The sequence below is a fragment of the Bombus pyrosoma genome, linkage group LG10 (assembly GCF_014825855.1).
Source record: "Bombus pyrosoma isolate SC7728 linkage group LG10, ASM1482585v1, whole genome shotgun sequence".
NCBI lineage: Eukaryota > Metazoa > Arthropoda > Insecta > Hymenoptera > Apidae > Bombus > Bombus pyrosoma.
In genome coordinates, this window is record NC_057779.1 from 16,036,687 (window position 1) to 16,050,069 (window position 13,383).

A 13,383-nucleotide genomic window follows, 5' to 3' on the forward strand; every position below is an offset into this window, starting at 1 on the left:
TTTATAACTAAAATACAATAATACTGTTATATGCGTTAAAAGCGGTAACACAGAAATTGCGTCACACTTAATGTCTAACAACGATAATTTTCCATGTTAAAAGCGTTTCATTCTATTATTCGCAATAATGTGAAGAAGAAAAAAAGAATCAAACGTACCTGTTGTTACACATACCTCTGAACGGTCGATACTTCACCAAAGCTTGTCTGAATAAAGTCCATTACAAAGCCCATTTCTTCGGTCAGTATTACGACATAATAAGAATTACTAAATGTGTTTATCCTTCTCTTCATCATCGCAATCAATAACAACGAATAAACTGCTACAATTATCAACAGTCCGATACAAAAAGACAGGAACATGGAATAATTTCCTATACACAATTTTCTATATACAAAGGAATTCGAATATGCCACAGTGTGATAGCGAATGAAAGATCATTTCCCGCCGTTGGGAAGAATGGAAAATCAATAATAGTTACCGGCCTTACCGACTTTGCAATGACGAAGACCCTGAACGATACAGCTTCTCTTTCATACTTAACCATCTTTCTCTTTCAGGCGCGTAGAAAGTTCACGACTGCATTCTCCATGTTGCTAAACTACAGCGCCGCACGTCCGCCATTGGTTAACCGTCGCTGCCGCCGCCACCGCCACCGCCGCCATTATAGATTCCGTTGTGTGTGACTGAGTCTCGTTCTCCAGGCCTTTCCAGAGAAATTTCTGTTTCTCCTCGACGTTCAGCGTGGAATAAACACGGGACGAACGCGCACAAGAACTTGCAGAACGTCAAAATGAAAACATACAGTAGAAAAAAGGGTGATAGCCCGAGCAACGTAATCATTCATGTGAACGAGCTGTGCCGACTGTGCTTGGCAAAGGAGGAGGAGATGGTGTCGATTTACGACGACGAAACTATCCCATTATCTCTACGAATAATGGCTTGCGTTAATCTAGAGGTGAGTTGGAAGACTTGGTAGAACGAGTATACAATAGACTCAAGTTAGAGGAGTGTCGATTGCTTTTCTTTCGTACGTATATCGAAAGCTTATCGAAAAATAGGAATCTAGTTTATCTCTCTGCGTGAGATTCTCTCTGTCTCTATCTCTCCTTCTTTTACCCCACTCTTCGATTCTGCTTCGTATTTGTGAGAGCGTCACCCACACGTTCGTCGCAATATACAGAGAATACTTCGTTCCTAATTCTAATGTAACACTCGACACACTGCGCAAAGCAACTACCGGCTTTACCGAGTTATCGACTTTACGTTCACGATACGTTGACGCCACCTTCTCTTTCATTACAGGAATCTAGACAAGGCATATCATTGCATTACAGATCGTTTACCCTACGAATTTATAGAAATCTGCAATGTTATAGCCAATGCCATTAGCGTTCTCAGTTTTCACTTTATATCTGCCGAACCATGAACCTTCTGCCTTTTTTCTCTCCCAGTCCTTTATATCTTGAACTGCGATGAATTTAAATAAGTTAAAATACCCGATATATTTTCACTATATCGTAAACATTTCTTTTCGCTCGATTATAACAAGATTTCCACGTATCTACTATTTTATTTTGACATCTCAAATATTTGACATTTCTTTATTGTTAGGTTAAAGTAGCTTACAGCTTCCGAAATTTGTACACAATATAATTTTAACGACATCAAAATGTTTGTTAACCTATTTTTGTATTTTTGAAAAAATATAAAATGTAAATACGTCAAAAATATAAGTATTATATAGTAACGTTATTCACATTCGCGTTATTATTTTACATAGAGCAATGAGTAATAAAAATCTCAACTGAATTATAATTCAGTTCTTATAATTTTATATATATGAGGAATTGAGTAATGATCAATGTTTTTTATATTGTAGGTATACGAAGAAGATGGTCTTCCAAATATGATCTGTTATCCATGCAAATATCAATTAGAAAAGTCCTACCAGTTTAAGAAAAAATGTGAAGCTGCTGATGCTAAACTTCGTAAGCACATGAAATTGATTCAACAATTAACTGGTCAAGGTGAAGAAGGAGAAAATCAGGATAGTAACAGGGAAGAACTAAAGGATTCTTCCAGTGGAAAATCAAAACAAGTTAAACAGCTGTTAGCTGATTTGGTATCGACTAAAGGTGACAGTGGACAAACAGATGGAGATCCGATTGAAGTAACGGAAGAAGAACTTGTTGGTGGTTACATCCTAGGTACTAGGATTACATATTAAATTTACATATTAAAAAACATTTGCTATTAGGATTTAATTCTTATATGATTCTGTTTTAAAGTTTATTAAAATATTTTACTTTATGAAATATAGGTATGAATTCAGAAAACTTAGAGATGGAAGAAACAATGTCGGAAGATCCAGAAAATATTACATTAGTTCCTGCGGAGGAACGTACTGCAAAAGCACGTTGCACAATACGTACAACACGTATTAAGCAAGAACAGGAATCTGAAGATGAAGCGGAAGAAGTACAAAGAGCAATTGCAAATGCTGACCACAAAAATGTTTATATGATGGAAGTTACGAGTAACAGTTCAGGTCAAGGAGAATCCTTAAAATTACAACCAATTGGAGATACCATGGGTAAATAGTACATATGATTTCCCAACATGTATTGTTAGTATTTATACAAATTTGTAAGATATTTTGTTTCTTATAGTCGAAACTAGTGAAGAGTTAAAAGTGTTCCAATGCGATAAATGTCCAAAAGCATTTACCCGAAGAATAATGTTGAAAAGTCATCAGTCTGTTCACTCTACACAAAGAGGTTTTACATGTCAAGCTTGTGAAAAATGGTTCCCCACTAGATCAGCTTTGGTCAGACACGAACGTACTCATACAGGTAATGAAAAAAATTATTAAGAGATTAAATAAAAATGAACATTCAATTTTTAACTTTCCAAATTTTATTTTATATATTTCATATAGGTGAAAAACCGTTTGGTTGTAACATTTGTCATCGTGCCTTCGCACAGAAAGAAATTTTACTTCGACATCTCATGACTCATTCTGGTCAAAAACCATTCCAATGCCAACATTGTGACAAGAGCTTTACTCAACGAGAAGCATTAAAGGTACATATGAGAAGGCATCAAAAGTTGGATCCAAATGATATACAGTTACACCATTGCCAACTTTGTCCTAAAGCCTTTTGTCATGCATCTGGACTTAGCAGACATTTAGTTACACATACTGGCAGAACATACAAGTGTGTAGAATGTGAAAAATCTTTCACTGATAAAAGTTCGCTGTTAAGGCACAGTCGTATCCATGCACCTAAAAAAATAATGACAAATTAAATTTCCCCTACGAATTGCATATCCTATTGTTTACGAAATCGGTCGTCATTAAATTAAAAAAACATTTCTGTAGAATTTTTTTTAATCATGTATGATAATAGCATTCTTATTTCTTACTGTTAGTGATATATTAAGTATATCTTAACTGATACTTAGCATTAATTCATTCAATAATTCCAAGTATATTTCTACCTAATTATGTTAAAACTATTTGATTGGAGTATATTGAATGATTCATTAATAGTATCGCTTACATGTTATTTTTAAATCATTAAATGCAAAATTGCAGCATATTTTTACTTTATTAAATATGCAATGGAACTTATACATCTTTCGATCTGATATACACTACACATTGTTATAACATTTCAATAAGTTATATTTTATTAAAATGTAGATCAGTAACAGTATTCTAGTGAAACATTTTTTTATAAAAAAATTTGTTCCTTATACATATTTTCATGACATTTATATTGTATACAATTCTATGTATTTCTATGTATATAACTTTAATTATAAGAATATAATTAAATATCTTATGTCTTTCCATATTGTTTTGATCATTCCCAATTAAATTTGTAAAATAATACAAATTGTACATAATATACATTACAATAAAAATTATAATAAAAATATAAAATTAATAATTATATATATTACTAAATACAATACACATATATATGTATATATATATATATTAGTTGCTCATAAATATATTCAACATATACTATATATTAAGCATATACATACATTATGGATATCTAATTATTAATTTTATGTGAGAGAAAGAGAGAGAGTTTGCTTTGCTTATATAATTAATTGTTCAAAAACATATGTTTAGCACTTGTTTCTTAGTATTTAAAAAACAAAATATATTCTAATGAACAAATTTTAATTCTTTAACTTTTCCTTATATTTTAGAATATAATACTATGAATATTGTATTATGTTATCTATATAATATATTATAATTTATTTGTCATAGAATTTTCCCACATATGTTTATAAAATGCTCATATAATGCCACATAGAATGCTCATAAAATGCTCAATTTATGACAAAAACACAAATTATTCTTTTTTAATATTCAATAATTTGTCATTTATGTAAAAGTATTCATGTACAAGATTTATTATAATAAATTATTACATATCTGTAATTCCTAAATGAGAATATAATTTGTGATAAAAAGCTTATCTGCTTTTTAGACAGAGTGTATTGTAATGTTAGTTATAATAATAGTTAGCTAATAATTAATACAGTATATTAACAAGGATTTATCCTAGCTCTATTTTTATACAATTTCCAAATATGTAACATCATACAATATATATGTAATAAAATGAAGAATATATATTATTTAAATTACTATATTTGTAATGAATTTTGCTATAAATACGCTATGTATTAATATATTCTCAATTCTTTAAATATTGCAAAATCATACATAACTTTTTATATATTGAAAAATAGTAATATGCGAGCTGCATCTAAAAGATAAAAATTTCGTTTTATATTTTTTATGTTATTATAGAAAAAGACAAATATTTATGAAAATGCAGAAGTTATTTATTAATTTTTCTGACTACAATTATTTGCAATTTGCTGCGAAATAGAGCTCTAATTTAAGAATCTTTGACTATACATAGCTTTACGTGTACTTATTAAATTATAGAATATCATTATGAGGAAGTACAAAGGGAATTGTTAACCTGTAAATTGTTTATAACAAAAAATGAATGACAGATTAGCCTTTTATTAAAAAATCTTTTTTATTATGATTTGCATATAATGATCTTGTGCATCTTTACACTGCCAATACCATTACACGATAGATCGTTACATCAATCTAATGGAACGAATTTACTAAATTTAATTTACATTTTTGTTGATTTAAAATACGATAGTGTTACGGATCTTCACACTACAAGTTGGAAAATTCGTATAATTTTCGAGCTCCGCTACGCAACCTGCACTAGACCTCCATAAAATAAGGTCTAACATTTGATTTTGCATCATTTGTTATACAGTTGCAAGATCGATAATATTTATTATAATTATCTATTCAAACGAAGCAAAGAGGGAAAATGCATGTATGTATATATAAATATATGAGAGATAGTAGTATCGCAATTACCTAAATTCAAACGTAATTGAAAAATTTGTAGTGCTTTAATTAAGAAGAAGATTTAAATAAATGCGATATTATTAACTCCTCGTCAATATTATATTGAATTATGTCATGAAAGTTTTAAACAATATGAAAAAAAACTTCGTTTATAATTGGTCACTTTAATTGCTTCGTTTCCCCACTTTGCTAAAAGTTAATGTACATAGTTATTACCATTTTATATTTGCACTCGAACGATAAATAATTCTAATGAACAAACGTACATGAAAGCATAGTTACTATTAACGAGACTTGCTAGAATAGATGAACACAAGGTATTAAAATGTTATGTTAGTATTTTAAAAGCAAATTGGTCTTTCATGTACATTTATACACAGTACTAAAACATTGCTAAAAATTTGAGATATTTTTATCTCAAATGTTTGTTTACAGGCACGCCCTGGTCTGATGTTGCCAATTTATACATTTTCCAAATACAGAATGTTTATCATTCCAAGTATTATTGTTCTTTTACCATTTTAACTTCCAACATACACTGCTTACAAGCCATGGTATTGAGTTGTATAGCTGGTACATAAACAAACTTACGTGACTGTTACAAGTACACATGTAAGTAACAGACTCATACAGGCTTAGTTCACCTTTCCCTTTGCCGATAGTTTCATTATATCTAATGTTCGATAAACATCAACTCAGTTTGCGAATAGTAAGAAAAAAGAATTGCTCTTGCCTATATGCTGGATCAAAAAAATTTGTACTATATCGCATAATACCAAGAACTTTATGATGTGGAAAAATCTAATATGTCATTTTTCCGGCTAGTACTAAATTGGCAAAAGGAATTGATGGACTCGGCGAAGTAACGCGGAGGTCAGAAAATCTCGGAAAACATTTACGAGATATATGATTATTGAGAACGACTTGATAGACGTTTTACAATAAGAAACGTCAAACTGATTTAGGATCTATGCTCTCATCAATCGAGAATTAGAGTTTTTGGTTGTTCCCAAGTGAATCCTTCTCGGCCAAAATGTCCATAAGTACTAGTTTGCTGATAAATGGGGTTACGAAGATTCAGCTCCCTAAGAAATGATTATAATACTATTTATACAACATTCTTGGTTATTTATATTCAAAATATAATATAAGGTACAAATATTACTTACTTAACGATTTTTCCAGGTCGTAAATCGAAATTTTTATTGACTATACCTAGAAGTTCGTGTTGAGATAATTTAGAAGTACCATAATCAAAAACTGTGATTGAAAGAGGTTCTGCTACTCCAATAGCGTAAGAAACCTAAAAATTCATTGTGAACATGTATGTCTTCATCAAAAAGTAAAATGTAGTAAAGAAAAGAATGTTATTTTAATGGATGTTATAATAATAGAGAATAATAATAATCTGTACCTGTACAAGGCATCGTCTGCAAAGACCAGCTTTTACTAAAGATTTAGCAACCCATCTCGCTGCATAAGCAGCAGATCTATCAACTTTTGTGAAATCTTTACCAGAAAATGCACCACCACCATGAGCCCCCCAGCCACCATATGTATCAACTATTATTTTGCGGCCAGTCAGACCAGCATCACTCTACAAATAAACAGAGAAGTATAAATATTATTAAAAGCATTTCACAGAAAGTTGATTTAAATGTAAAATATTTGTATTTTACCTGTGGGCCACCAATAATAAACAATCCACAAGGATTAACATGGAAGATCGTTCTATCATCTAGGTACCTCGCTGGGATAACTTCTTTGATAACCTTCTCCATAACTGCTTTGCGTAATTCTTCCAAGCTAATTTTTTCACTATGTTGTAATGATACAACCACTGTATGAACTCTTATAGGTACGCAGGCACCACGATCCATTACATACTCGCAAGTGACCTATTGTATAATATTAACAGAAAAAAATGTTATCAGAAAAAAAAGATTGTATTAGAGAATATCAATATATCATTTATAAATTATTCTCAGTAATGTTTTTTAACATCATGGCATTCAAGAGTAGCAAATACTATGTGACATCATTGAATAATATTAAATAAACTTTAATGTTAATATGAATCATTTTAATAAATACTTTAAAAAATTTTACATTTGAAGGAGACAATTGTGTAATTTATTAATTAAAGTCATACCTGTGTTTTTGAATCTGGTCTTGCCCACCATAATTCACCACTTCGTCTTAATTCTGCTATTTTTTGGTTTAACTTGTGTGCTAATACAACAGTTAGGGGCATACATTCATCAGTTTCATCCGTTGCATATCCAAACATCAGACCCTAGGAGAAGAATTTAAGTTATTTCAGTTAAAATTTATAACGTATGGAGTTGAAGCAGGAGAAAGATTTATTGTACTTTTAATTAACTTGCAATATTATGTAAATTTGTAATACAGGAGATTAAGCATTAATAAAGTAATAAAGTGCACACAACATACAGTTAAAAAATATGTGTTAATTTACACTCAGAATTTGCAGGAATTGTAATCTATGATGTACTAAAAATTTTTAAAAATAATATGTGAGGGAGATGTCATACAGAGCAGAATTACTAAGATATCGAGTCAACTATATTCACTAATTTGTTTAGTAGCATTTGTTACATTCTTGTTTATAACACATTTTAATGATAACACGAACTTATGGAAATAATAGCTCCAAACTTGACTAACATAATTAGATACAGATGTAAGACTAGGTTTTGAATAATTGGTCATATATTTCTTGATATTTATTGCAGAATAAAAATGTGGAACTGTAGTATGCAGAAACAAATTTAGATACAGTTACATATAACATAATGCAAATGTTAATGAATATTTCTAACAAAGAAACAATGATAAATAATACTTGAAAATTGTTTGTTATAACAATCGATGAAAGGATAAAAATTGCATTAAAAACCAGCAGAAGATACAAAGAATAAAAAAGAAAATAGAAAGGAAAATTAGATATGGAAGTAAGCTTTAATGGTTTAGACTCTTAGAGATGCCTTCACCAATACTATAATAATATTAATAAGAAATATTTTATATAACGCTATTCTACATACAGGATGGGAAGAAAGAGGAAAAAAAAATAAGCTACAGAATACCATTACCAAAACTAAATATGTGCCTACGATAATAATGATGTAAACAAAACGAGAGTAAGAAAAGAGTAACTAAATATGCACATATTGTTCAGAAAGCTAAGAAGGAGTAACTACATTGGCATTAGATAAGACAGAAAGAAGAACAGAAAATTCAAACGAACAGATCAGAATGCTAATTGACCTGATCTCCTGCGCCGACTTCTTCATCACTACGGTTTTCATGAACTCCCGCTGCAATATTTGGTGACTGGGCGTCAAGCGCCAGCAGAACACTGCAAAGCTTGAAGTCAAAACCTGTAGAAATTATACGAATGAGATATAAATGTTTGCTACTATGAATATCAATACTCTCATTACACGGATGCGTCATTGTTTTGTATCCCAGTTTACTCTGCTGTTTCAAGATAATAAATTTTCTTGCTTTAAAAAAAGTTAAAAATAAATTTATTCTGACCTATTTAAGTATAATACCATATAAAATCTTTTTCTTTAGCCGATATATTGTGTAATTCCAAAACCTAACTAAAATACATAAAATGTATGAAATAGTGTTATATGAAATAGAATATTGTTACATATTTCATAGTGACAATTATTATGATTTTTATGCAGTGATGAATATCTCTAACCTAGAATCCCTATAATATACAAGTAGAATTTATTTATATATAAATCTTCCTGATAAAATAAATTCTTATATTATAAAACACGTATTTCCTGTATCTGAATAAACACAGTACTTGTTTGCATACACAGATTCACACATTCACGCATAACACGAGGAAAGTGTATGTTATAAAAACTATAGAATGTATCATAAGAAAGAGGGGAGAGGGTAAAGCAAAAAAAGGAGAATGTTATTGAATTATATGGCTGCTCTGCGGCACGGGCTGAGAATGGGTTATGTACCTGATCACCTGCACCCACGTCCTTCTCTTCCCTGTCCACATGAACACCATCAGCGATATTTGAAGATTGTTGTTCGATCGCCACCAAAAGGTTCAACGTACGCCAATCGAATCCTGCCACGATCATGATATGCTTACGTTACATATTCATACGTGTTCTTTTACTTATTTTTTCCAAAAAATAATGAGCAGGATATTGGTCATCCAATCGATCGAGTCATGGAATTTTCTCTAACACTTTTCTAACGTGTATGTAGCGTAAGGCACATCTCTTTGTTATAAAAAATATATATTTATTTAAATTATACAAATACATTTTTTAACAATTTAGTAAATAAAGACAGTAGGTATAATAAAAATCATATTTAGTGTCGGAAGCTTTCGTGCCATGATTCGACCGTGTATTTATAAAATCTGATTCTGGAGAACCAAGTGAGGCGAATTTTGTGAGGGATAAGATAATAAAGATATCATTCCGGCCACAGGGCATGTGTACATAGAAGATGGAAATCTTTTATGTTAGCAAGGAAAACTTCAAATGTTTTAGATGTACAGATAAAATAAATTTAATAAACTTTTAGGGGAATGAAAGGGTTTAACAAACATACATCACTGAAAAGAGGAAACACGAAGAACAAATAAGAATATTTGTTACCTTTTGAAGAATCATCATATCCAATATGCTTAACAGTATCCCGAACAATTTTTTGATAGTCTACCACAGCTTTTGATGTAATTTCTCCACATAACAGTATCATTCCTGTTTTTGTCACAGTCTCTGAATAATCGAAAAATATAACATATAAAAATAAGAATTAGAAGTGAACATAAACATTTGATGACTGTTAAGTAACAGCTTAAACTATAGACACTGTATCAAGTACTAGATCCCTTCAGAGTTCTATGGTTCAAAATTAACTCAAGGTCATACTGACTAGCTTATAAATAGAGGTTATGACACCACTGATTCAATTTATTTGAAAAATTAGGATCATTTTTAGAAAACTCACCACAAGCCACTTTTGCATCAGGATCTTGTTTTAAATGTGCATCTAAAATTGCATCACTTATTTGATCACACATTTTATCTAAAAAAAAAGGAGAAAAAAAAATTAAACAGACTATAACTATAGAATAGAAGTGATTTTAAATTTATATCTAGCTAACTTTCTCTCGAATTATTGGTATATGTAATTTCTATATAGATGTATGAATTTTGAAACAAATAGATATATATTTGTAGAAACAATTGCATAATCAGAAAATGGAATATATGCTAATTGATTTAAACTTGTTCCGTACATATTTGTAAAATTTTGTTAAGATGTTTGGTCGAACCAATATTGTAAGCCTGGTTTTGTAATAAATCAACCGAAAGTAATGTTTAATTACTTTTTGAATGAAAATTTAGATTTTTACTTTAGAATACATAAAATAATAAATAATTGAAAGAACTACAATAATCCAATCAAGACTTATGACTAAAAGAAAATATGTATTAACTACGTCCAGCGCTTGCACGTGTGAAACGATACTCGATATAACTCGGTATAAAAAAATTAATCGAATTCTGTATATAATTCATAAGTGAATTTAGGAAGCTGTTTAACATATGATTAGAGGAGAAAAAGGATGAAGAATTCAAATGTAAGGTGAGAAATGTGGAAGATATTGAAGATGATAGTGGACTGTGATATTCAGGAGCACATGGCGACGCCGATGTTCTTGCTTCTGCTCTGATAGCAATTGGAAAAATGTGCTCCCGATCTGCTGTTTAAACGCATTGATATTCTGTATTTGGTAGGCATAAAAAAGAGAATCGAAGAAACAAATAAATCGCAACGTAACACCATCCTCGCATTTCGAAGCTTTTAAGGAAAGTAAGAAAGCGCGAAGAAAGGGTAGAATCGCGGCGTGCGCACACGTTATATACATATGTAAGTATGTGTGGTTCGTTCATCGAGTTTCATGGCGGCACACGCGGCTCACCGACATGGAACTCGAGACGAACTAGCACGATGTCGTCCAAAATACACAAGAGTCATGAAATGAACGCATACTTTTTAGACTACCTACCTGGATGGCCTTCACCAACGGATTCTGAAGTAAAAAGGAAACTGGTATCCTGTTGTAGCTCGGGCGGCGTGTGCCCGTTAGCGTATCCATTCATGTGATGAGCGGTCTCCGGCATTTTCTTTCTTTTCGTGATCGTGGATATAGCCTTTGGTTTCTTTCGTCTACGCTCAAATGCTTCGGCCACGTGTTGCAACTCTGTTGACACGTTCAGTTTGTCTGACGTCGTTAATAGTTGAAGAAAGCGAGGAAGTTCGGTCCTAGGTTCAGTCTATACCCTACTTTGGTTTCGCACGAGCCAACCCTACACCAGCACAGCACACAACGTAACAGCCAGGCGAGCGCGGAGCAAATGCACTATGGTACAGTGTAGAAGTAGAAAGTGAAAGAGACTCCCCACCCTTTGGTAGCCGTTATTTATAACTTCGGTACCTTCGTCGCTTCGTTCGGCTAATCTCGAGTCACGTGACGCTTGATCATCCAGGAGATGAAATCGGCGCGGAATTCGATTAGATTCGCCTGAAACGTTACTTTCACCGTTCCCGATTCGATGTCTTATCCACGTATTTAATACTTCTGCAAAAAAAGTGTCACGTTCTACGATAAAATTGTTAATAAACTGGTTTATATTTGCCGATTACTAATAACATTTATATGTAACAAAGTTAAAAACACGTAAAAAAAAAAATGTAAGCGTTTCTCTCAATATTAGAAAAAAAAACAACTTTACTTTAGAAATTATTAAAAATTATTCTTCCTTATCAATACACTACAGTATCGTAGAGTTTCGTAGATACATTCATGTGCTACATTCTTAAATCGTTATTCTTCTTTTCGTTCGTCACTTTATCTCTTTTTTTGTGTGTAATCTTACTATGAATATAACTGGTCGAGGTAACAACGAGATCTCGAAACTTGTTACATCAAACGGAACTGATATAACGAAATTTTCCCGTTTTTTATAATCACACATCAATCGTCTGACCACTGATAGTATACTTGTGTAAATTCGTAATCTCCCATACGGATTATTATATTAATCGAGTGAAAAGTATTCGTCACCTTGTTAATATAGCGTTCCGAGTCTTCGGAAAATCGGTGATATGCGATTCGTTCGAATGGAAAACTTTCAAAGTATAACGGGATAATTGTATATTGAACTTTGAGCTACGAGTTGAGGTCGACTTGAATTATTATCAAGCTGCAGTAAATACGCTTTGTGTGTTTCCTTCGAAAGAACAGAATTTATACTGAGTAGATGTTACGTATCAGCTAGAGTTTTATATATCGTAGAATCTCCCTCCATGATTGGGAAATGCTCGAGTGGGGTTTAAGCATTCACATGGTAATACATGTCGCAGAATATAAGTGTATAGGTTAATTATGCAAGTCGTCAAAGAAACCGTAGGATAAAATAACAAACCGATAAGAAATTTTATATTGTTAGTTCTGCTAATACATATTTCAACAAAACGAGAGCTTTGCGCATAATTAAGGAGGGCGGGTGGTAAAAACGGAAAAAATAGTTTACAAGAAGCGATCAGTGAAAAATGACCGATCATGTATCTTGGTTGATCGTTCTTGAAGCTTGTCTTTTCAATAAAGTGCAATAGAAGATTGAAGATGAGTGTATTTCATGTATTCCAATGTAGGTATATTTCTACAATTTTTCGATAATTTCACCAACTTGACCTAATAATCTCATAAGAGAGTTTTTATTAGAAAGCAATAGTAAGATAATGTCTGAGATAATTTAATATTGAAAATGTACAAGCGTGGGAAGATTGATAAATAAATTTTGTGTATTATAGGTTATAATTACATTATATCACTTTTATGTAATTCTGAATCT

General features: G+C 31.5%; 2 protein-coding genes across 7 annotated transcripts; one reads left to right on the forward strand and one right to left on the reverse strand.

Moving 5' to 3' along the window:
* Positions 1 to 494: 494 nt before the first annotated feature.
* On the forward strand, positions 495 to 3,819 carry LOC122571476 (zinc finger protein 543-like). 5 transcript variants are annotated; one of them, XM_043735260.1, is made up of 5 exons: positions 495 to 958; positions 1,883 to 2,210; positions 2,324 to 2,596; positions 2,673 to 2,855; positions 2,942 to 3,810. In XM_043735260.1, the coding sequence occupies exons 1-5, from the start codon at positions 794 to 796 to the stop codon at positions 3,310 to 3,312; spliced, it is 1,320 nt and encodes a 439-aa protein (XP_043591195.1). In that variant the 5' UTR covers positions 495 to 793; the 3' UTR covers positions 3,313 to 3,810. The 5 variants fall into 5 exon arrangements, with proteins under 5 accessions (XP_043591195.1, XP_043591196.1, XP_043591197.1 ...); XM_043735261.1 differs by lacking the exon at positions 495 to 958 and adding an exon at positions 982 to 1,520 and having other exon boundaries at positions 2,942 to 3,819; XM_043735262.1 differs by lacking the exon at positions 495 to 958 and adding an exon at positions 983 to 1,490 and having other exon boundaries at positions 2,942 to 3,815.
* A 1,246-nt stretch (positions 3,820 to 5,065) lies between these two features.
* On the reverse strand, positions 5,066 to 12,779 carry LOC122572240 (S-adenosylmethionine synthase). 2 transcript variants are annotated; one of them, XM_043737020.1, is made up of 11 exons: positions 12,594 to 12,778; positions 11,964 to 12,107; positions 11,535 to 11,888; positions 10,469 to 10,546; positions 10,114 to 10,236; positions 8,732 to 8,844; positions 7,593 to 7,736; positions 7,120 to 7,338; positions 6,855 to 7,037; positions 6,610 to 6,743; positions 5,066 to 6,525 (listed from the first exon to the last, which is right to left on the reverse strand). In XM_043737020.1, exons 3-11 carry the CDS (start codon positions 11,647 to 11,649, stop codon positions 6,420 to 6,422), a joined length of 1,215 nt encoding a protein of 404 aa, XP_043592955.1. In that variant the 5' UTR covers positions 11,650 to 11,888; positions 11,964 to 12,107; positions 12,594 to 12,778; the 3' UTR covers positions 5,066 to 6,419. The 2 variants fall into 2 exon arrangements, with proteins under 2 accessions (XP_043592955.1, XP_043592953.1); XM_043737018.1 differs by lacking the exon at positions 8,732 to 8,844 and adding an exon at positions 9,460 to 9,572 and having other exon boundaries at positions 11,535 to 12,107; positions 12,594 to 12,779.
* Positions 12,780 to 13,383: the final 604 nt, after the last annotated feature.

Coding starts and splice junctions, on each gene's coding strand:
- LOC122572240 (XM_043737018.1), bottom strand. CDS start 11,649: ATGCCGGAGACCGCTCATCACATGAATGGATACGCTAACGGGCACACG. Junction 7,339..7,592: donor GACCAGATTCAAAAACACAG/GTATGACTTTAA, acceptor ATTATACAATAG/GTCACTTGCGAGTATGTAAT. Junction 6,744..6,854: donor GCAGACGATGCCTTGTACAG/GTACAGATTATT, acceptor ATGAATTTTTAG/GTTTCTTACGCTATTGGAGT.
- LOC122571476 (XM_043735260.1), top strand. CDS start 794: ATGAAAACATACAGTAGAAAAAAGGGTGATAGCCCGAGCAACGTAATC. Junction 959..1,882: donor TGGCTTGCGTTAATCTAGAG/GTGAGTTGGAAG, acceptor TTTATATTGTAG/GTATACGAAGAAGATGGTCT. Junction 2,856..2,941: donor ACACGAACGTACTCATACAG/GTAATGAAAAAA, acceptor TATTTCATATAG/GTGAAAAACCGTTTGGTTGT.